The following is a 24,256-nucleotide window of genomic DNA, read 5'->3' on the forward strand; positions in this document are numbered from 1 at the left end:
GAATGAAAACCCTAGAGGACACATTTTAAGCAAAGCAGAAAGCCTGAAAGTGTGCCGGATGAATCGATCATAAACAGGAAGAGAGAAACACGTGTTGAGAATGAGGAACGCTGGGACGTGACGGCCATGCCATCTGGGCATTTTTGTCCCTTCACCCATTCTATACTCATAGGCATGACTCCGAGACAGGCATTCACTGTAGGCTTTTCTCAGCTGCCTCTGCTTCCAGCAGCCCCCAAAGTCCACAGGCCAGAGTCAAGTAAGGAGAAGAGTTGAAAGGCGGCAACATCAACAGGAAATAAAACATTTTTATTGAGTATCCATGTAATATGTTAAGTCATTTTTAACAACAATCAGAAAACTACTGTGGGGTCACTACACAAAGTGAAACAAAATTTAAACCACCTCATCAAAAATGAAGGTAAATACAGCTAAAGTAGTTGGCTCGCGGGTCACGAGCCATATGGCAGAAGAAAACACCCCAACATTTCTACAAGATACAGAGAAAACCCACACATAGAAACACTCAAGCAGGCAGTAAATATACACAAAGGCAACTAGGATCTTTCTAGAGCATCAGCTTCTAATACTTTACACAGCTTTGTCAGAAAGGTACATGTGGCATATCTGAGGATGAATCTTGGTCTCAAAGCAGGTTCGGTCACTGACTTGTGAAAGATGGCATAGTACCAACTAATTCTATGGTGACAGTCCCATGTCTGGCAGTGTTGCAAGAGAATGCATTAGTAGTACTTTAATGCAAGAAATAATGTATATTCGGCAGCTGAACCTGCTTGCTTTAAAGTGTTGTTTCAGTGTGAACAACTTAAAGCTGAATAGAGTGAAATTAGATGTCAGTTTCTGGTATGGAAGGGATTTTTTAAAGTCCATCAACTCCCTCTCTTTGGTAGGGTTCGGTCTTTTAAATTGGACAGATTCCCATTTGACTCTTCCGTTCAAACTGATATTTAATCTCACATCATGACATGTGCATCTTCTATTACCTACGTTTGAAAAAAAGTATGGCCCATCCACAGAAGAGGGAGATGCTATTCTCCTTTGTCCTTTGTGTCTGTCCCAGTTCTAACGAGTTTGCTGTGACTGGGCAGAACGGCCAAGGGCTTGCCTCTTCTTTGATGGGAAAAGAAGAATGATGGGAATTCTAGTTTTATCAGGAAACAACCAGCCCCACGTGTGAAGCCTCCCATGAGGCCTTTTTGAATTCTCTGTAGGTTTTAAAAAACGTGGCATGGTATCCTAATGTCTGAACATGAGGCTCATGCTTGGTTTTCCTCCATCTTGTTTTGGTATTCGCGAAGACAAGCTTCCACTTCCAGGCACCACTGCTGCCTGTGGCCTGGGAGTTACAGTGGGTCACAGGAGCGAGCGGCTGCAGCGTGAGCTAACGGGCTGCCTCTCCACGAACTGGTTGTCCACCATAGTGGGGGAAAGTATGGAATATTGCACAGTGCTTGACAAAATGCTGTGTGTTCCACCCCATTCTGTGTGTCTTTCTTGTCCTATGCATAGCTTTTCAGTTCTGAATTGGTCCTTTGTAATGAGAACTGTTTGTGCTACACACACCTTGGGCAGTGCAGTAGGAGGGAATGGCAGTATTGTTACAACATCACTACGGAATAAACTGAGTGCTGTCCACTGAGGAAACTACGTGTCTAAGCACACAAGGCAGTCACAGTGCTACACAGAGCAGTCCTTGAAGACTCTTATGGAATGACTAGTAGCTTCGTAATAGTGCCATTTACTACATAATGACATTGGAAACAGTTAAAAACTCCTCCTAAGTCAAGCGTCTAGTATACATAAGAGGTTGCTTCAGTTTGCTGGAACTTGTTCTTGGTATTGTTTCACCTTTTTTGTTTTTAAAGGACAAATTAAAACTTATTTAAGTAAAAAGAGCATATAAAAAGATCACTAGCTGTCTGTTTTGGCTTAATTGAAGTGCATTCAGAACTATGGCTAATTGTTTATTTTTTTTTTTCATCTTTTGACGGGATCACAATACTGTCTGTTTACCACAAAGTAATTTTGTGTAATAAGCACAGATTGCTGTGTTAAAAATATTCTGCATTCCTTCTAATATGGTTTTGTGTAATAAAATATTTTGTTACAAAGTCTAATGTGCAAACCTTTTAGAATTATTATAGGTATGAAATCTGGAACAGAATTCACCACAGGATGCACATTTTGTATAAAGGTGAGAACGGAGAGCTACTTTTTTTTTCTTTTTAAATCGTCAGGCAATAATTCAGAAATGCTGACTTTTCCCCTCAGCTTCTTCCCACCCACCCCATCCCCAGACAAATGTACACGCACACACGCATGCACAAGTACACACACACACACACTCACGGAATGCCGTCATATTGTTACTCTGTATGCAGTAATATGAAGTCATTGGCTCCTGTTCAGTTGCTTCCTCGAATGTGAGAGTGAAGCCCTTGTTTCGGCTTTGTAGCTATGTACAGACAGATGCTATTCTGGTTTGTGGCTATGCTTCCTGGAGGTCAGTCTGGACGCTGCTCAGATCGTACTAATTTGCCTGTGAAGAAATTCTACAAAATTGGATTCACCCAGCAAATATGTGGTGTAAGTGTATCTTGGTACTCAAATGATTCAATAGAAAGCTCAGGTTTAAGTTGTCCTTTAAGATGTCAGTTTCACTGTACGAGTGCCTTACAAGTTGATATTTTTGCTGGAATGCAGACAATACTATATTTACCATATAATATATTATCAGCTCTCCTATATCTCAGTCGATTTACATAATTTAAAATAGAACATCTTATTAAAAACATCTAGATATACACAGATTAGGAAACGCTTACAACATACAAATACACAAACTAGAAATAAATCTTTAGCATACTGGTATATACAACGGTGTGATACAATAAATAATTTCAGTCATGCTCTATCTACACATCATATTGCTTAAAAGAAGAGTGGATCTGGAGGGCAGTGGCATGACGAAGGGGCTTAGGGGCTCTCTACGTTTAAATTTGTGCAAATTAAAACAGGATTTGAAGTACCACTGAATTGTCAGGAATGCATGGCTGGAAAAATGAAAGGACCCATATTACTGAGGTATTTACAGATACTGGCTAAAGAGCACTATGTGGGCAGATGCAGAAAGGCTTCTTTCCTTTACTTCTTGACCGCCAGCATGGCGTCAACCTCCTCCTCGACCTGCAGGGTGTGCCACTGGGCGATGGGGCGCCTGGGGTTGGCCAGCATGTCTGACCAGTGTCGCAGCTCCGCCCCGGTGCTATTGTAGCCCACAAAGACTTTGCCGATGGCATCGTTCTTGCCAATCTTGTCATAGTCCAAAACAGTTACCACCACTTGCACTTTCTGAAAGAGGATGCAGAATAAACATGAATCATCCAGCCCTGTAGATAAAGCCCTATTGCAAAGCTTCCTTCAGATCTCAGCAATTGGAAGTAAGAACTGATCTCAAAACACCAAACAAGACTGAAAATTACTTGAATATGAAAACCTGCGTCTGATTCGTATCTCGCCATCACTATATCATCATCATCACCTTCTTCAGTGTCTTCAAAATACTGAAATGAATGCTGATTTTTGTTAGGTATTTGGCACAATTCTGAGTCTTTTACATGAACTACTCACTTACTTCTCACAACAGATCTGATTAATACTGCCGTTATTTAGGTAAGGTGATGTCATGCTCCCTGCCTGGGGTCATACAAGGAATGGGTGGTTTGTTCTCCACAGTCTGTGCTGTGCCCTTGGTGCCGTTGTTGTCTTTGTAAACTGTGTCCACCTCTGGGTTCGTTCGTTTCAATCGCCTCATCAGCAAGAGTTCTGGTGTTGGTATTCGGTACAATAGTCACATGATTATTGCGAGTATTAAATGTGATAATAGAGCAAAAGGCTTTAAAAAGTCACAACTAAAAATAATTTTCCCATTGAAGCCTTTTCTCAATGAACATTTACGGAGTGACTGTTGTGTATCCAGCACTGATCTCAAATGGAAATAACCTTTCAGGCCACACAAGATTTACTTCAGTGATTCCATTACATCGTGAGAGTTTATTTAATAACTTACGCTTTTGAACTGCCTGAGTTGACGAAAGCAAACCCATGCCATTATGATATGAAAAGACACACTTTTTCAAAGCACATTTTAGTTCTGCTTCCCAAGTAATGGATTTGCTTAGTCAAAATATGTGATGGCTCGACTCTAGAAACTGAGTGTAGAGATAAAGGGCTTAGAATAAAGTAGAATGCATAGCATTTGATGGCCAGAGTTAAAAGGAACAGAAAATGTAATGATGGAAGCCAGGGCAGGATGGGGCTCCTGCTGAGTTATGGCCCTTTAGCGGACTTTGTGGTCTGAGCACCACATTATTGTACCAATGTGCTAAGAGGTGGCACCCATGTACAGCTTCACATCAGAGACAACGGCTGCTTTTGAAAATGGAATTTAGAATGTAAAATGCAACACACTGGCAATAAAGGAAACAAACTCCATCTTCCCTTGTGTGGCCTCGGACTGATTACCTTATCAAGGGAATCATCTATCCATTGGATGGTGTTGGGAACAGAATCAGTTTGGTTCTCAGAAAAGTTCTCAGAACTTTGCCCAAGCAAATTCGTCAGGATGAAATCATAGTGCAGGGAATGGGGGTGGGGTCAGGCACCAAGGCAATGGGGTTTGTGGAGGTTGGAGTGAATGGCTGGAGTGGGCTTTGACGATTTCACCTAGGAATGTACTGAGTAATAGCACTCAAGACAAAACATCCTTATGAAGGCCTTGGATTAATTTTTCCAGCTGCATAGATAGTTTATTTATACATTTTTAGGGGAGGGACTATAACATTTACATGGGCTTTTGAAAATCAGCATATTTTGCTCACAGTATATTTCATAGGGATAGAGACAAATAGAAAGCAGATAATCTTGTAACCTGGGAAGAAAGGAAACCTAGACCCCTAGTTTGGTATGGAAAATGCTCAATTGTTTCTCTAGGAAAATGTGAAGACTAGAGCAAACTGCCAAGAAGCAGAGGAGGAGGGATGCAGTCAAAGATGTGCTCATTATTTCCATGCCTAATGTTGTCAGTGATGGGCTCAGGTTCTCTCTGTCCTGACAGAATGTTATCTCCTCTAAAATGCTGCCCCAGAAACCCAGCATATGTCGTGTTTGTAATGTGCTTCATTTTTAATATATTTGCATCTGCTGCAATTTATAGTTGAAGAAAAAACCCATTTATTTTTGTTAAAGGTGTAGAATTGTAGCTCCAAGAAAGTTTACAATAGGATTTTTCATCTCAATACCCTGCTTTATATTGTTTTGTAGAATAAAAAAACCAAAACTCCACGAGGTGTTAGTTTCCATAGGAATGAGTTCTTAGAACTCAAAAAAGGGTTCACTGAACAGATATTGCAAAATAAATTGGAGAAAATTGGATATTTTAGGGATTTGCCAGTGGGCCCAAAGCAGTAGCTTCACTGGTTCAGGCTGGTAAACAAGTGACTGGGGCCAGGGAATCAGTGTCCTCTGGAATGTCATTTACTTATGTAACAACTGTTACAACTGTTGTTATGTAACTGTTTCAACAACTGTTGAAAGTAATTAATTTAAGTATGTGCAATTTGCATATGAGAACAGTTAGAGAAAGACCATGACCTGATGTGAGGATGGTGGGATTCCTGGTGATTTTTAAATAACTGCCCTATACAATACAGTAGTGACTGGCCACATATGGGTATTTAAATTATGAATAAGGTTCCTTTATCACACTGGTGGCTGAGGTGCTCATCACCCACTTGAGGCTGGAGACTACTGTATTGGACCCCACCAGTGATAAAACATGTCTGTCCTCACAGATACTTCTAGTAGAAGGCACTGATTTATATATTGTTTTAATCTTATTGTTAGATCCATTTTCTTTTTTTTTTTTTTTAATTTTTTTAACGTTTATTCATTTTTGAGAGACAGACAGAGTGCCAGTGGGGGAGAGGCAAAGAGAGACAGGGAGACACAGAATCTGAAGCAGGCTCCAGGCTCCGAGCTGTCAGCACAGAGCCTGATACGGGGCTCGAACTCACAAATTGTGAGATCATGACCTGAGTGAATCTGATCATGACATTGTGAATAATGTGGCTCAGTCAGTTAAGCCTCCAACTCTTGGTTTCAGTTTAGGTCATGATCTCACAGTTTGTGAGTTCAAACCCCGCACAGGGCTCTGCAGTCATGGGGCACAACTTGCTTGGGATTCTCTCTCTCTCCCTCTCTCTCTGCCCCTCCCGTGCTCGCAGTCTGTCTGTCTGTCTCTCTCTCTCAAAATAAATAACCTTAAAAAAGGAACAATATGCAACTAAAGAATATTTGCTGATTTTTTACATTCTGGACCTTTAGACATTTCCATGTTGTAGTTTTGATGCCTGCTCGTTACTTCTCCTTCATGTTATGGGCAAGTTTTTATATGACTGAAAAGATAGGTCCACATCAATTATTCAATAAAATGTAAAAATAGTGTTGCTTTAAGACATTTGACTCTCTGATATCCATTAAAGATTCCCAAGAAATAGCTGATATTTATTGGATGTGAACTTTGAATTTCAATGGTCTCACTATGGATATGAGGTAAGAAAACCTAAATATACTTAAAAATTGCTAAATAATGAGATCATATACTATTGTGGCTACTTGTAGCATCCTGTTTTGAACATGTTATCCACAGGTTCCTTTAACAGAATACTCCTTATCATAACAATTATTATCTGGCAAGTGAAGGTTTTATCTTTACAAAAATGTCCATCCATTCCAACTCAGAAATAGGAAGCTGAATTTAAACAAAATATGACTTAGTTATTTTTTCTATTGTAAATCACTCTTTAAAAATGAAAGATTAAAGATGCTGCATATTTAGCATCAACCAAAATATTTCTTTTATCTCTATTTTTTTTGTTTGTTTGTTTTTTGCTATAAAGCTGTGATAAGGACAATTACATATTATGGCTTGGGAATAAATAGTGAAAGCTCATTTTTCTCTTGGCCTTTTAACCTTTATGGATGCACTTTTTGAATTAGCAGAGTCATTCTGTTGATTTTCTTTTTCCTACTTTATTTCTGCCCAACAGAATGCCAGCTGTTTTTAGCTGATGAATCAGCACATCCTGTGCCGTATATCTTATCATTTCCTTCTGGATGTAGCTTGATTATCAAATGTGTATGGGAATAAGAATGGCAATTCTAATGAAGGCATGAGCACTGATAATTCACAAGGTCTGTGTCTTTATGTGATCTGAAGAAATAAAATAAATGGGAAGACAAAATTATGTTTGACATTACCTGGATTTGTTCAAAGGGTACCTCAAAGCTGAATGACTCATTGTAGTAGGGGTTAAGTGTGTTCTTTTTAATTGTTGTCTTTTTCTTCTTCAGCCTTTTGCCATTCTGCATCAGGTGAATCTTCACATAAGGATCTGAAAAACAGAAACAAAAACTTCAGGAGATCAGAGACACGTTTTTAGATTATAGTTTAGGTTATTAAAAAACTCAAGTATTCCCAACAAGAAAATCATTGTATAGTAAATATTTGATATTAAAAAAAATAAACATTCTCTATTGAAAGATTTTAAGTAACCTATTCTCCAGGTTTATTTCCATGATATCTCAATATTAATAGGTGGATTTAGGGGACAAGAGCTGTACTATGCCAATAAAGCATCTTTGGGAAAAAAAGAAAGTCTTAACATGTAACATTCGCCACCATCCGTGGTAGAAATACTCTCAGCATGGCTAATTGCAAGCTACTAAGTAGTTTAACAACTAGCTTACTAAATCCCTGAAATATTAACAGTTGGCTCTTTGAGCTGGCAAAGTACTGGTTGCAGCTTACTACTGCTTGGTAATAGAACTCTTGACAGAGAAAGGACAAAGGAGCCATTTCATTCATTCATTTATTCATTTACTCAATATTAGTTACGCCCTATGGAGATGGGAGTGAACAAAACAGATCATTGCTGTTTTCATGATGGAACTTCAAACTTGTGGGGGAAACAGGAGGCTTGTAAAGAAGTGAAATACATATGAAAGAGTTAACAAGAGTGCTCTGGAAATAAAGAGCAGAATAGAGATATGATTGAGAATACCAGGGATAGTATGGTGAGTCTAAGGTAGCAACAGAATTCTTATATTTTGATTGCTCAGGTAAGGCCTCTCTGTGGAGGTAACATTTAATTTTTTTTAACGTTTATTTATTTTTGAGAGTGGGAGAGCAAGCGAGCACAAGCAGGGGAGGGGCAGAGAGAGGGAGACACAGAATCCCAAGCAGGCTCCAGCTCTGAGCTGTCAGCACAGAGCCCGACGCGGGGCACGGACCCATGAACCGGGAGGGAGATCATGACCTGAGCCGAAGTTGGACACTCAACCGACTGAGCCACCCAGGCGCCCCCAAATCTCAGTTTAAATGTTAGGGGTGCTCAGAGCCTGGAGCCTGCTTGGGATTCTGTGTCTCCCTCTCTCTGCCCTTCCCCCGCTTGCGCTCTGTTTCTCTCTCTCTCAAAAATAAACATTAAAAAATGTTTTAAGCAATAAGCTGAGATTTGAAGGTTAAAGGGAGAGAAGAGGCCACCTCCGTGTGTGTGTGTGTGTGTGTGTGTGTGTGATGCCTAAGTGTAGTGATGGGTAGGGTGTGGGTGGAGAGGGAGGGAGAGAAAGAGAGAGAGCCATCTATTGATTCAGGACTTGTGCCCAATCATCCCCAGGTAGAGAATAAGCCAGTATACACACAGAAGTAATGAGAAGAGGAGCAGAATTCCCTTATCATTTTCCCCAAAGTCTCATTAGGTAAAGGTAAAGTAATAAGCAAATCAGTGGAGGGATAAGGCGATTCCCATTTACAGTTCTCACTACTAATGGATGAAGGACATACATTCAGGTTACTAAGAACCAACATCCAAGTTTGATGGTAAAATCTCTCTACTGTTTTCTTAAACATTTTTCCAGTTCATATGTAATGCATATTCATTACAGAACAAAATTCAGAACCCAATGATAAAAAGAAGAAAAAAATTAAAATCATCCACATTTTTACTCCCCTAAACCAATCAGTGCTAAGCCTTCTAAAATATCTCCCCCCGCCCCCTTTGCCCCCGCCTTTCAGTATCTGTGGAGATTTGAATGAAACTTTATAGATTCTCTAGTTTAATGCCCACATATTTTTAGATAACAACCTTTTCTGGTCTGCAGTTTTTTCAGCACAATAAGATTATGGTTTATTATTGGACAACAGTGTTTACACATACATCAAACAGGCCCAAACCACAGAAACTTCAGACAAAAAAAAAAAGACACCTTTTATCTTTGGCCTCTTTAACCGTCTCATACAAACAGCTGTTTAAAGTACAGCTAAGTACATACACAAAAAAATGTTACTAGAGTAAGAGTGTGCGTGTGCGTGTGTGCGCGTGCGCGCATGTTTTGCAAGTTTTTTTTTTTTTTTTTACTCTCCTTTGAGATGTAATGAACATGGTCACACCACAAGTAGGACAGAGACTGCTCCCAAGGCTAGCTTGTTCATCCAAGATTAAAAACGACTGACCCCAATATGAGCAAAAATATAAAATGTAAATAAAGATTATAAACACATTTTCCTTTCTAAAGTATGTTTAAGAAAAAGCAGCGCCTGGGAAATTCTGGCCGTCCTTTCCTGCTGCAGATTCAGGTTGTGGTTTGGATTGTGTGGGGGGAGCACGTGTCACTGTGGGGGCGCTGCCAGTGGGTGGGAGGGACTTTCGTTTTGAAGGTGACCACGTTTAGATTCTGAGACTGGGCGTGGAGGGTGAATGGTCATGGCGGACTTTTTGTTTGTTTTAAAGTTCAGCTTTTCCTTTTATGGTGTCTGGTCATCCTCGTCAGCTTTCTGCTTCTTGGTGTCAACATCATCTCTCTCCCCATCTTCAATTTTTTTTTTTTTTTTTTTTTTTTTTTTTTTTTAATGTTTAAGAGACAGAGCATGAACACAGAATCCTAAGCAGGCTCCAGGCTCCGAGCTGTCAGCACAGAGCCCGACGCGGGGCTCGAATTCACAGACCGTGAGATCATGACCTGAGCCAAAGTCAGTCGCTCAACTGACTGAGCCACCCAGGCGCCCCATCTCTCCCCATCTTCAGTTGCCTGTTTGCCTGGAGCCGCCTCCGCCTCCTCATCCTCGTCTCTATCCTCTTCCTTACCATCGTCTTCCTCTTCCTCCTCCTCTTCTTGTCTTCTGCCTTTTCTCCATCTACCTTATTGATGGCCTCCTGCTCCCCATTTTCCTCATTCTCAGCCTTCCCACTCGCAGGCGCATCTCTTCCATCCTCCGCCTTCACCTCGAGGTGGCGATCTGGCGGCAGGTGATCTTGCGCAGCAGGTCCGTGCGGCGGCGCCCCTGGTCCCACGCAGCGGGTCCCAAACAACGCGAGAGTTGGAGACGCTGGCCCTAGTGCGGCCGCCCGCTGTGGCTGCGGTGGTGGCCGCGTGAGCCGGCCAGACCCCTGGGCCGTGTGAAGACGACTTTTCTAGCGGGGCCAGTGGGGCCAGAACAAGTTGCTTTCATCTTCCTCCTCCTGTCCCCCAGTAGAACGGAACTCCCAGAGGACAGAACTTCGCGGTATTCTCTCAGTATTTCCTAAACGGTGCCTGGCGCTGTTCGATTTTTGCTGAATGAATAAGTGGAATTTCCGTAGGCCTTGTGATCTGGATCTTCGTACTCTTAGTGTGGTCACCTCCCATTGTCCTAAATGCCTACATTACTTGGATATGTGTGGCTTGGGGTGTTTGGTTTTGGTTTGAGTGCTACATCCACTCAAGCGGTTTGTAATGAAGATTTTTCATCATAATGAAGAATATATATACATATATATCTATATATATCATATATATATATAAATTTTTATTAAAACGTTTTTTAATGTTTATTTTTGAGACACAGAGAGTGGGGGAGGGGCAGAGAGAGGGAGACATAGAATCCCAAGCAGGCTCCAGGCTCTGAGCTGTCAGCACAGAGCCGGATGTGGGGCTCAAACCCACGAGCTGTGAGATCATGACCTGAGCTGAAGTTGGCTGCTTCACAAACTGAGCCACCCAGGCACCCCTATTTCATTTTAGGTAGGTTTCACGCAGAGCCCAATGCAGGGCTTGAATTCAGATCAAGAGTTGGGTGCTTAACAGACTGAGCTATCCAGGTGCTCCATAATGAAAAATATCATTAAAAAACACACCTAGAGATGAGGACCCAGCTCCCTCAACTAAATAGCTGGTTAATTAAACAGTCTAGTGTAAATACTTGTAAATGAAGGAGGAGGCTTTTTTTTTCACTGATAATCCATCTTGCTGTTCACAGCCAATATGGATTTTTGGTTTAGACACCTTGTGTGGTTTTGAAGTTTCCTGGTTCCTCCACCCAAAGCCCCTTTACATTTACAGAGATGGTCAAGTCTCCAGTTGCTTTTTGGCACTGACTAAATACCCAAACGCTAAATACCCATAAATCAGTGTTTGTGCCTCTTAATGTTCGTGTGTTGAAACTCTATCAACCCAACTAAGGTATAGCTTTTCTCAGGAGATGCTCAATGACTATGTATTTATTCATTTAGCACAGTACATGACAAGAAAATTCCTCTGCATCTGCCGTTTGAGTAAGCAAATTAAAAACGCAACAAGATAATTTCAGCTTCAGAGACAAGTTCTCGTGTGATGTGATTAGTGCCTTAGGGAGAACAAGGTAATTTGGAAAGGGTGCTCAGCAGAGTCCTCATTGTGGAGGCCAGGTTTGAGCTGAGAATCAAATGACAGGAAGGAACAAGTCACTTGACGGTGTGGTGGAAGCTTGCAGCAGCCAGCAGGAGCAGAAACAAAGGCTCCGAGGTGCACATCCTTCTGCATGTTTGTGGAACAAGAAGAAAGCAAGGGGGAGAGAGGTAGCTGGGAGGTCAGAGAGGTCACTGCTGACCTGTCACTTTCCTAAGCAGAAGCTGCCCATTCTGACCGTGATTCAGAGATATTCCATAATGTCATGATACTTACAAGGAAGGGCAGAGGGCTAGAAGCGGAACAGGTTTGGGGCCACCATCAATGGGTAGAGTTAGCCTTTGCCTGTGCAGATTCATCCTGATACAGGTACCAAAGCAACTTACTTTGCAGACAGAATTTCCATCTTAATCAAAATCAAGGCTGGCAGTAACTCAGAGGTCTTATCTCCACCCCCACACCATCCCGTCCAGCTTTATTGAGATGTAATTGACACATAACACCATGTAAGTTTAAGATGTGCAATGTGACGATTTCATATACTTACGTATTGTGAAGTGATCACCACAATAAGGTTAGTTAACGCATCTGTCACCTCACATAATTACGATATATTTATTTTTTTGCAGTGAGAACATTTAAATTCTACTCTTTAGAATTTTTCAGTTATACAATACAGCATTGCCAGCTGTAGTTACCATGCTGTATACTAGATCTCCAGAACTTACTCATCTTATAAATTTGTAGCCTTTGACCAACATGTCCTCATTCCCTCACCCCGTAGCTTGGCAACCACCATTCCACTCTCTGTTTCCTATAGGTTTTGATTAAAAAAAAAAAAAAAAGGTTCCATATATAAGTGAGGTAATGCAGGATTTGTCTTGCTGTCTGACTTTTTTCAGTTAACATAATGCCCTCAAGGTCCATCAATGTGTTTGCAAATGGTAGGATTTCCTTCTTTTTTTATGGCTAAATAATATTATATATTTATATTTATAATAGTTTAGGATGTTATTTAGAATAATATTAATAATACTTAGAATTAATGGGGTGCCTGGGTGGCTCAGTCGGTTGAGCATCCAACTCTTGGTTTCAGCTCAGGTCATGATCCCAGGGTTGTGGGCTCGAGCCCTGCATTGGGCTCTGTGCTGAGCATGGAGCCTGCTTAAGATTCTGTCTCCCCACGTGCCTTCTCTGCATGTGGGTACTCTCTCTCGCTCTCTCTCAAAAAAAAAAAAAAAAGAAAAAAGAATTAGAATTGGTAATATTTAAAACATTTTCTTTTTATATAAATGTATACATTGTATATATTCATGCTACATCTTCTTTATCTATTCATCCATCAGTGGACACTTAGGTTGTTTCCACATCTTGGCTATTGTGAACAATGTTGCGGTGAATGTGGGTATGTAGGTTTCTCTTCGAGACGGTGATATCATTTCCCTTAAGTGTATGTCCAGAAATGGGATTGCTGGATCTTATGGTAGTTCAATTTTTAATTTTTTAAGGAATCTCCATGCTATTTCCATAGTGGCTGTACCAGTTTCCAAAGGTTCCCTTTTCTCCACATCCTAGCGAGCACTTATTATCTTTTATCTTTTTGGTAATAGCGTTTCTAAGAGGTTTGAGGTGATCTCTCAGTATGGCTTTGATTTGCATCTCCCTGATGATTAATAAAGTTGAGCATCTTTTCACGTACCTGTTGGCCATTTGCATGTCTTCTCTTGAAAAACGTTCATTTATGTTCTGTGTCCATTTCTAATCAGATAATTATTATTTTGCTATTAAGATGTATGAGTTCCTTAAATATTTTGGATATTAGCCCTTATCTAATATATAGTTTGCAAATATTTTCTCACATTCCATAGGTTGTTAGAGATCTTCTTTATCACCTTTTGTGCCTGGATAAATCTTGACTAAGTCTGATGCCTTATGTATTCAAGGTGGACACGTTTGATGATCTTCTTGGTTCAGCCATGTGAAGTCTTCGATTGCAGCTCCATTTTCTCCAGTCTTCTCCATTGCCATTCACTCCTTGATTGGCTTGATTTCTTAAGTGTCCTCTGATTCTTTCATCGCACGAAAATCCTGTCCTGAATTCTGGTCCCTTTGGAGATGGCCCTAATCTCTTGATTAACTCATTAGTCACTTCTTCTGGGATCTAGACCTTGCTCCTATCTCCCTAACTATGAATGAGTCTTCTAAAGGGAAGGCCATGAGTCACCTAACTATGAGTCACACCCATACTTTAAGGATGCACCTATTTTTTTGCAGTAAGGATCACCTGTCCTGCAGAGTAGGACTGTTTATAATTAAATTTGTTCTGTTTTAGGGGCTGTTCCACAAAGCAAATCCTTGTGATTCGGAGTTTCTTGGTGGCTTAGAAGTTCTGGTCATGACACAACAGGACATGGTTTTATGGAAATGATAAAATAGGCTGTAAGGAGATTCACTGATGCTATTGCTTTTTTTGAGTACAACTGCTGGACACCATGTGTGACATCCAAATGTCCATTAGGTTTTTGTAAACATGGAAATGGCATGGAAAAATATGCAAGCTACAAAACTGGGCTACTGTCCTCAGGGACTTCATATCTCTGTGGCTGCACCGCTTTATTCTGTCCCCCAAAACAAGCACTCATGGAACTCGGGGCCATCTTTTATCAATAATGCAAACCTTCCTTCAACGCCGTTTAGATAATCCCTGTTACCACTGAAACACGTGCAGGACTTGGGACACTTCACTTGTTTAATTTATCTTTGAAAAACTGGTAGGGCCTCTTTACTTTTCTAACTTTGGTAGAAAGGAAAGTCTCTTTTCTGATGTCGATTTAGTCTCTAATAATATGTGACTGTCAGCTTGCAGTTCTGGAAAATGATAGACTGGGATCAGAAAGAAGGTTTTTCATTCGTAATAATAAACTGCAGGTACAATGAGTGCAGATTCATCACCTCGTTTTGGATAATTTGGAGGTCTGTCATTTGGTTTTGTTATCGGTGTGGCATTGCTACCCTTCACTCGCCACTTGTCAGGCTTTCTTTTCATCGGAAGTCAGCCTAACTGAACTCTATCTCTTTTCTGTCATAATAGCTGTTACAACTTAGAGGTTTTTCAGGACACTGTAATGAAATCACTTTCAAACTTTTACATGTTGACAAGTTTTTTTAATATACGAAACTGGGGTTTTATTTTGTTAAAATTCACCCATTATGATAGGCAGGCCTAATAGCTCCTTCAAAAGATGGCCACATCCTGATCCTCAGAGCCTGGGAACATTTACCTCAGATGGCAAAAGGGACTTGGCAAATGTGGTTAATGCTAAGGATCTTGAGATGAGAAGTTTATCCTAGATTATCTAGGAGGGCCCAATCTAATCACACGAGTCCTTAAAAGCAGAGAACCTTTCCTGGTTGTGGTCAGAAAGAGATTCAAGGGTCAGAGGTGTGTGACATAGCTCGCTTTGCAGATGGAGGAGGGGTCATAAGCTATGGAATGCAGGTGGCCTCTAGAAGCTGGAAAAGGCCAGGAAATGGGTTCTTGCCTGGAGCCTCCAGAAAGGAATGCAACCCTACTGACACTTTGGGTTTATCCCAATGAGGTCTGTGTCAGGCCTGTCACTTATAGAATTATAAGATAATAGCCATATGTCATTTTTTAAATGAAGTTTGTTGTGGTTTATCATGGCAGCGGTAAAAGACTAACACAACAACCAAAGTTGTAGAGAGGATTCTATTGTTTATCTAGGAAGGTTTGAGGATGAGACTCAAATTTAAATAGGTCTAAGAAGTGATCTCTTGGGGGAAAATTCATATTTTTTCCAAGCACCTAAAAAGGATTACTCTGTTGTTCAAAGCAAAAGCCTTCAAAAAGTTTAAGTCTTTTTCATTAAAAAAAAAAAAAAAAGGTTGACCTAGGGCATATAATCAGAAGATTGCTTATTTAGGTACGACTGTTTTAGAATCCATGGTAAATTTGGTTGAAAATGGATGAAATACTAGCTGAGAATGATTTTTAAAGTAAGATACATCACAAAGTTTAATATGATAATGTTCATTTATGTTTGTAAAGCACTTTAAGATTATACATATATATTTAAAAATTATATCATCTCCTTTAAGCCTTACAACAATCCCAGTAAAGAGACTGGGGCTCCTGAAGGCTGATTTTTTTGCCCCCTGAGAACTCAAACCAGGGTCTTCCAACTTAGAATGTGCTGCTTTGTGATGTGTTGGAGAGACAATTCAGTGTCATGTTTACAGGTACAAACTCTGGAGCCAGACTGACTTGAATCTTGGCCTTGCTACTGGCTGTATGGTCTTGGACAAGTTATTTAGCCTCTTGGTGTCATATTTCCTTCAATGTAAAGCGGTGGGAATGATGGTACCTGGTTCACAGAGTTGTGAACATTAAATTGAGTCTGTGTGGAAAGTGCTTCAACTATATGCCCAACGCCTCTTAATTCTTATTATAGTTTTGTGGAAGGGCTGACATCTACGTCAGTATTTAGGTGTCAGACTCTTCGCCAGCCTTGCTAACTTGGTGTTGACCATCACCCTACTTGCTGCAGAAGTAAGCCGAGCTGCCCCACGTGCCAGATTTATTTCTCGAAGGCAGCATACCCACTCTGAGCAACTGGTCTATTAGAATTTAATCACATGTGTGGTGAAAGCACAGGGAGAGTTTCTTTCACGACCACCTCTGTGAGGTGGTGTTGAGGTGTGAGATGAGGGAACTAATACAACATCCCGTGTGGTTTCCTCCTATTCCTGAAGCCAATAGATCAAATTACACAGAGCTGAAAAGTTAAACTTGAGAGTTGTCAGTGGAAACTATTTATGGAGGTTCTAGGATAGTGTGAGTCAAAACTGTGATTTATGGAGCTTTCTTTCCAGGTAGTGAGGTCAGCTAATGTTGATACATTTGGGCGTATGAAGTATCTTACTTTCCTTATGCTGCTGAAAATGAGGAAATAGGGAAAAGAAAGCCTGCAGCTTTCAGATTCGTTGCTCTTGTTGGGGACGGAGTAATACTTACAGGTATTACCTGGGGGGGGGGGGGGCGGGAATCTACACCTCCTCCGGTAGTTTTTCTGTTAACTCCTTTCTACCATGAGAGAATTTTATAGTCCTATTTCTTCTTTCTGATTTCCACCGAGACTTAGAACTCCTTCTTTCCTTTTTTCGATCTGTCCTATCCGAGTGAGGGATAGGAAATCCTTGTGTTAAACCTACAATGATACAGTCTGCTAAGTTGTTTATTGAACCTCACCACCAAGACAGTGGAGACTTGGAAGCACTGACTCCGCTGTATGAAAGGTGGGCAGAGCATCCCAGGATGGTCTCAGTAGCCATTTTCAGGGTATGGATCTTCTTTGATTGGTTTTGTGATCATTTTGTCCTTTCCAGCTCATGAACAACTCTGAATTCGCAGCTCTGCCAGTGGGGCAGCCACTTCTGAATAATTCATTGGGTCAACAGCCTATGGCCTGGTGCCAATCTTTTTCTTCTTTTTGTCCCTATTTGGGCATTAATTTTGAGTGCAAGACTATTTACATTAATTGGTAGGAGTCCTTCAGGCGTTGCATCCCACCCTACTCACCTCCGTCTGCTACACCCTGGATATACTGAATCTCCCATCCTCTTCTGGTCAAGGAGTTAAGAAAGATGATGATGACGACACATATAAATGCCCCTGTTTTACTGCTGTTCCAACTACTGTCCTTCTCTACCATCCACCATACTGTACCAAGGCTTGGTTGCTTTGATGAATTTATCTATTGAGGGGTAGAAATGGGCAGGTGGGTATGGCAATCAAAAGGAAACCCCAGAGGCACCTGGGTGGCTCAGTCGGTTAAGCATCCAACTTCAGCTCAGGTCATGATCTCACAGTCTGTGAGTTCCAGCCCCATGTCGGGCTCTGTGCTCACAGATCAGAGCCTGGAGCCTGCTTCAGATTCTGTGTCTCCTCTCTCTCTCTCTCTGCCCCTCCCCTGCTCATGCTCTGTCTCTCAAAAATTAATAAATGTTAAAAAAAATTTTTACAAAGGAAACCCTAGAAGTTCTTTCTCTTCCAGATAATTCTCAATACCATCTTAGTTGACATTGTTAAGGCACTTTTTATGGACTAAGTGCCATATGAGGATACAATGAGAAGAGAGTTGTAAACTAGGAAATGAGCCCCCACCAAGAACTTGGCCATGCTTGACCCTATTCTCAGACTTCCAGCCTCCAAAACTGTGAGAAATAAATGTTTGTTGTTTCAGTGACCCAACCTATGGTATTCTGACTTGGTGCCCTTTCTGTTTCAGCAGTTTGAGGAGACTAAGATAGCATACTTCCCATTAAACTTTCCCCTGTTCCCGCTGTTTTTCCTCTCTGAGCATGAGCTGATCCTTCTTTTTTTCCCTCTTTTCTTTCCATTTACCCCCAAGACTTTTGAGAACATATTTTATGAGTTTAATCACATTTGATATTATTGTAATGCACATTGAATAGGATTTTTCTCTAGACGGCTCATCTCAGACATCCTACAGTGCAATCTTATGCTTCCAGTATTTTTGCTACCTCTTTTTAAGCAAGGTTTCTGGCCACAGATTCTGGCACTGGAATGCAATGTCTTCACCAACAGTGGTGTCACTGGCATAGTTTTAGCATGTAGAGGTATGTTCCCCAAAAAGGATATAGAGTAGTCTTGGAGGAAGACTTTGGAAACAAGTATAAAATTCAACAAGTGGCTTTCTTTCAATTATGAGGACACGGTGGACAAGCTTTGCAGAAATGTTAATTGCAGCCTATATGCTGTACTATACGGCCATAACCACCTCAGCTCTTCTCTTATCCTTCAGACAGACACCTGCTGGGCTCATTACCTTCCCTCTAAGCCTGTTCTTGTACTGTGATTCCAGACTCGTGGACCAAAAAGTTAGAGAATTTGTGGCTGTCTCTGATTCCTTTTTCTCTACTCCATATGAACAGTTAGCCACCATATCCTGCCAATTTACCTCACATTGTCTCTCTGTTTGGTTCCCTCTTTCCAATTTGTTGTCACATCTCAAGATCAGAAATCCAATGTCTCTTGTAATCTTGCCCTGATTTTCACACTATTCATATAATTGTTAAAAGTATATTTGATCACACTATTCCCCTGTTAAAAATCTTTCATGGCTTGGCAACTAAAAAATCCAAACTCTGTCATGACCTTTACAGCCCCATCCTAACTTATTATTTCCACAAACTCTATGCTGTACTCATGGTCAATACTCACTATTCCTCACAGAGAATTTAAAATGCCATGTCTGGGGCGCCTGGGTGGCGTAGTCGGTTAAGCGTCCGACTTCAGCCAGGTCACGATCTCGCGGTCCGTGAGTTCGAGCCCCGCGTCGGGCTCTGGGCTGATGGCTCAGAGCCTGGAGCCTGTTTCCGATTCTGTGTCTCCCTCTCTCTCTGCCCCTCCCCCGTTCATGCTCTGTCTCTCTCTGTCCCAAAAATAAATAAACGTTGAAAAAAAAATAAAAAAAAAATAAAATGCCATGTCTTTGAACTGGCTGTCCTTTAGCCTGAAATGCCCTTTCTTTCTCTTCCCATCTTAAGTTTGGTTTAAAAATCACCTCTTCCCTGAAGATTTTACTGATGATTTTCTCGGTCAGAACCTTCAGACAAACCTTTCTCTGCCCTGCAGCATTTTCTTTTGTAGTTTTGCAAAATACTAATTTCTTTCTTTTCCAGTATCGGAGAACTTCTGTGGTAAGCGAATAACACGAAAACAATATTCTTGTGGGAAAATGTGTTTTGAATTCAGAACTGTTGGCTTCAAGACGCACATTGGGGAGACGTGTAACACAGGAGCTCCTTCCATTACTATTCTGTACTCCACTTCAACACCCTGGCGCATCGTCACCCCCTTCTTCCCTTAGGCAGTCCTAATGTCAAATTATGCCAACTTCATGGAAATATAATTGCAAAACAGCTGGCTGTAAGCAATGATCCTTTTGTGTGAGATATCAAAGAGCCACTGAAGGCTTTTTGTATTTACAATGAGAACTAGAGAGCAGCAGTTCAAAGCCAGATAATGCAAGATGCCTGCAGTTTTCATTTGGAAAATTTTGTGTAATTATACTCTCTTCTTTCCTAACTACCACAGTGACCATGGGCCCTTGTGACTATGGCCTTTCCATTTTAGCCAAAGACTTCTCTTAATAAGAAGTAGCCTCATTTCAGCTGTTTTGTTCAATCCCTCTGAACCAGTACCTGGCTTCTGAGTAACTTGGAGCATTATTCCTTTTATCCTTTTTTTCTCTGGATAATCACCAAATTTCAACTTAGATATTGGATGAGGAAAGTAATGCTTGTATCACTTAGGGTTCTGAATTTAAAATGACTTAAAACCCATTTCAAAATGGTGTAAATTGTAAAGGTAACTTATTGACTTATGTGATGGAAAAGTCCAGAAGTAGGGCTGGGTGGCAAAGATTGTTAATTGTCCCCTAAAATCCATTTCCCCTTACTTGTTAGCAATAGAATTCCTGAAGTTTTACCTGGGCACCAGCTCATCCAGTTGGAAATATTTCTCCCAAACTCTCTTGCAACTCAGTATGACCAAATACCTGACTTCTGGCTATTGGAAGTAAATAGATGTGGTGAGTGTAAACTCCACAGCGTGTCCTTAAGATGGTGGTTCTCAATGGGGGGCTGTTTTATCCCTCAGATATTTGGAAATGTCTGGAGACATTTTTGATGGCCATAATTTGGAGGTGAGGTGATACGGGCATTGAGTGGGTAGAGGCCGGGGATTTTTTTTTTTTTTTTTAAACGTTTATTTATTTTTGGGACAGAGAGAGACAGAGCATGAACGGGGGAGGGGCAGAGAGAGAGGGAGACACAGAATCAGAAACAGGCTCCAGGCTCTGAGCCATCAGCCCAGAGCCTGACGCGGGGCTCGAACTCACGGACTGCGAGATCGTGACCTGGCTGAAGTCGGACGCCCAACCGACTGCGCCACCCAGGCGCCCCGAGGCCGGGGATTTTATTACACATCCTATAACGTATAGGACAGCCCTCAACAGTAAAGAATTATCAGTTCCCAGATGTCAGTAGATAAGTTGATAAGCTGTGCCTTAATATAAGCTTCACATCCTCCATTCTTCCATTCTTTTTCTTGCAATTGAAACACGGATGTGATGGGAGGGCAGTGAAGCAGCTTTTACCTTGCAACGTGAAAACAATACTCTAGGGGGACAGAACGACAAGTGAGGAAGATCCTGCATTCCTAAAAGAGCCACAGCCCCAGAACTGCCTACCAGTGTTGGCCATTCACCCACATATGCACATGTGGAAGGTAAAGAATTTCAAACAAAAATTCTATGTTTTTGAGCCACTGTATTGTGGAGTCTTTTTGTTACAGCCTGTTTCCTATCTAACAGATTCAATAATATCAGCAAGATCCTGGGTTGCCTATATCACTATCCTGTTTTTGGTGAAGTTATCCTCAGATTCCACATGGTGGCCTCCCCAAGACATCCTGGGCTCTTCTTGTAAGGATGTGAATGACTTTACTAGCTATTAAGTCTCACATCATTGCACTATACCATCCGAGGGAAAAGAGAGTCTACATCAGAATTCCCAGGAAAAGCCCAACCTCACTCATCTAACAAAGATGAAATGTCTACTCTGTTAATCCCCATGGCAAAGAGAATGTGATGGGCTATGTTGGCTTAGTCCTGTGTCAGGTATCCATCCCCAAACCAATCAGGAGGGCCAGAAGTCCTTTCCTTGAGTTGGGGGTAGGCTCAACTCTATTCTAAGCACAATGCTAAAAATGGAAGAATATGGTGGTTCCTCAGACAGGAATTAGAAGGCTCTTACCAAAAGAGTGGGAAGTAGAAGTTGGGAGGTGACCAACCAATGATTGTTCAACCTAGGATCTCTAGGATCCCATCTCTGTCTAAATTTGGAAGTGTGCCTACGCTTCTTTGTAGAGAGACATTTCCTTCCCACTTGAGGTCAAATTCCTAGGAATGAGCCATGGAGCACTTGTGCAAGTGGTCCAGCTATAACAGAGACAGCAGAGTTAAACCGTGCAGAATTAGGAGAGTTTCTTTGCCAACTGCAGCTTTTCCTTGTGCGCTTATTGAGTAAGCTTATTTTATCGGTAAGCCAATCATTTAATAGTATACGAATAATTAAATAGTAATAGGGTTCACAGAGCAATTTCCATCAGTGGCAGTTACTTGAGGGGGTTTTTATAAGTAATTTGCAAGTACTTAGAGAAGACTACACTGAGGAGCTTATGTGCCTTCTAGTTTAAAATGCTCCCTGTAATGTTATGTAAGGATGTAGAATTAAAAATATATTCTGGGAAAATTTTCTATGTGCGCACACAATTTAAAAATGAATTTACATTAGTTAAGTGCAGTGTTTGCTAGACGAAAACAACATTAGATAAGTGACTGCCACAGAGGAAATCAGCTTCATTTTAATGAGACAGACCATAAAATAGCATAGGCTGATTAGTTCATTAATGGTGGCAAAGTGCTTTGAGGAGACAAAAACATAAATGCAAAACTCTATTATATTGTGAATTAAATGGAAAACATTTTTGGTCATGATGGAGGAAGCCACTGAATCCCAGCCATCATTTCTAACATTGCCAAATGGATGTACACGACCGCCAGCCTCTTGATTAAAAATATAGGTGTGTGTGCACCAAAAGTGGGGAATGAGGGTACAATGAAGATAGATTTCACCGATGTGGCATGTATATGGACATGTAAAAGAGCAGAGTGAGGGTTTGAGCTCTGCATTTAGTAGAGGAAGGAGTATATTGTATTTGCAAAATCTGAGTCTTTTCTCTTTGGTTTTTGAGGTGAAGTTCTTCATCTGTAATTCACCCTTCTTTTCCCTGTACTTTCTGGGAAGGGCAAACACATGAGAGCAGGAGCAGTAGTAATTATGTTTGATTCTTTCTGGATGACTACAAAGAGTTTAGTGGAATGACCAAGTACAAACTGTTTGTATGAACTGATGAACAAAAACAGTCAAAGGATTCAGTAAAGCAAACAAAATTGCAAACGGCAAATTCAACTTGACTTTTTTTCTTTTCTGGAGATTTGGACTTTGTCTCTTATTTATGCCAGATGAAAGGTCACACATGACATCTATCGTCCTTCCTCCCTCCCTCCCTCCCTCCCTCCCTCCCTCCCTCCCTCCCTCCCTTCCTTCCCTCCCTCCCTCCCTCCCTCCCCTCTCCTTCCCTCCCTCCTTCATTCCTTCTTACAGTATTAGACATTTGTACTTGACAAGGCAGCATCGGTGACATTGTTATTTGGCAACATTGCTAGGACTTTTAAGCACACATAATATGACAAGTGGATGTTCCTCCTTCTCCACATAGAGGTAGTTTCCCAGCACTTCAGCATGAGTAGAAAGTGAAAACAATGTGAAAATATCTTATATATAATATGACTAAATAGAGTTAGCGCTATGCAGTGGGGTTACCTCAGGCTCACTTAGTTCTCAGGTTAGTTTAGCCAGAATCAGTTTTACTCTCATTAACTCCCTATCTCTTGCACATATATGCTTTAAAATGTCTATGTGTCTTATGGGGCGCCTGGGCGGCTTAGTCAGTTAAACATCTGACATCAGCTCAGGTCACGATCTCACGGCTTGTGAGTTTGAGCCCTGCGTCGGGCTCTGTGCTGCTGACAGCTCAGAGCCTGGAACCTGCTTCTGATTCTGTGTCTGCCTCTCTCTATGTCCCTCCCCTGCTCATGCTCTGTCTCTCTCTCTCAAAAATAAACATAAAAAAATAAAAGATCATGTCTATGTGTCTTCTAGACATTTTGCCATCTGAGCCTTAGAAAGTTTATGGACTGAGGCGTCTAGGTGACTCTGTCGGTTAAGTGTCTAATTTCGGCTCAGGTCATGTTTTCATGGTTCATGGGTTCAAGCCCTGAGTTGGGCTCTGTGCTGACAGCTCAGAGCCCGGAGCTTGCTTCAGATTCTGTGTCTCCTTCTTTGACCCTCCCCCTGATCACACTCTGTCTCTCTCTCTCTCTCTCAAAAATAAATAAACATTAAAAAAAAGAAAGAAAGTTTATGGACCAAGACTGCCTTACAATAATTGAGGGAGAGATTTGGAAATGTTTCCAGATGGAGTAGAAGAATCTCTCTCCATGTCTTCATTCTGAACTGTTTCTAGAACCTGCCAAATGTCTGGGTATATTTCCCAGCGAGTGATGGAACGGCCCTTCTGTGCCTTAGCTGGAAATGTCTCAATGCTTCTTTCTCTGCTTGAAAAAGAAAATACATTAATGTTTTCAGGAGGGTTTCTTTCCTCTTGATGTCCTCATTCCTGCCTTTCAGTGACATTGATGAGCTTGTGGTCCTAGAGGAGGGTGAATGATGCTGCTTTCATTCTCCCTTTAGACAAAGAGATGATAATTTTAAGACTCGTAATATTATTGATAACTCATAC

The 24,256-nt window shown here is 41.1% G+C and overlaps 1 protein-coding gene across 5 annotated transcripts in view; it reads right to left on the minus strand.

Annotated features, from left to right (window-relative positions):
* Positions 1-288: 288 nt before the first annotated feature.
* SYT1 (synaptotagmin 1) overlaps positions 289-24,256 on the minus strand; it is a 563,462-nt gene continuing 539,494 nt past the window's right edge. For all 5 annotated transcript variants that reach the window (XM_086712751.1, XM_025926620.2, XM_025926619.2 and 2 more), the window contains 2 exons: positions 7,342-7,475; positions 289-3,372 (listed from right to left, as the gene is read on the minus strand). In XM_086712751.1, coding sequence (XP_086568877.1) covers positions 3,166-3,372; positions 7,342-7,475 — 341 coding nt within the window. In that variant the 3' untranslated portion in view covers positions 289-3,165. The remainder of the gene's footprint in view (positions 3,373-7,341; positions 7,476-24,256) is intronic.

Source organism: Puma concolor, chromosome B4 (assembly GCF_028749965.1).
Source record: "Puma concolor isolate L17-30 chromosome B4, mPumCon1.1.hap2, whole genome shotgun sequence".
Classification (NCBI taxonomy): domain Eukaryota; kingdom Metazoa; phylum Chordata; class Mammalia; order Carnivora; family Felidae; genus Puma; species Puma concolor.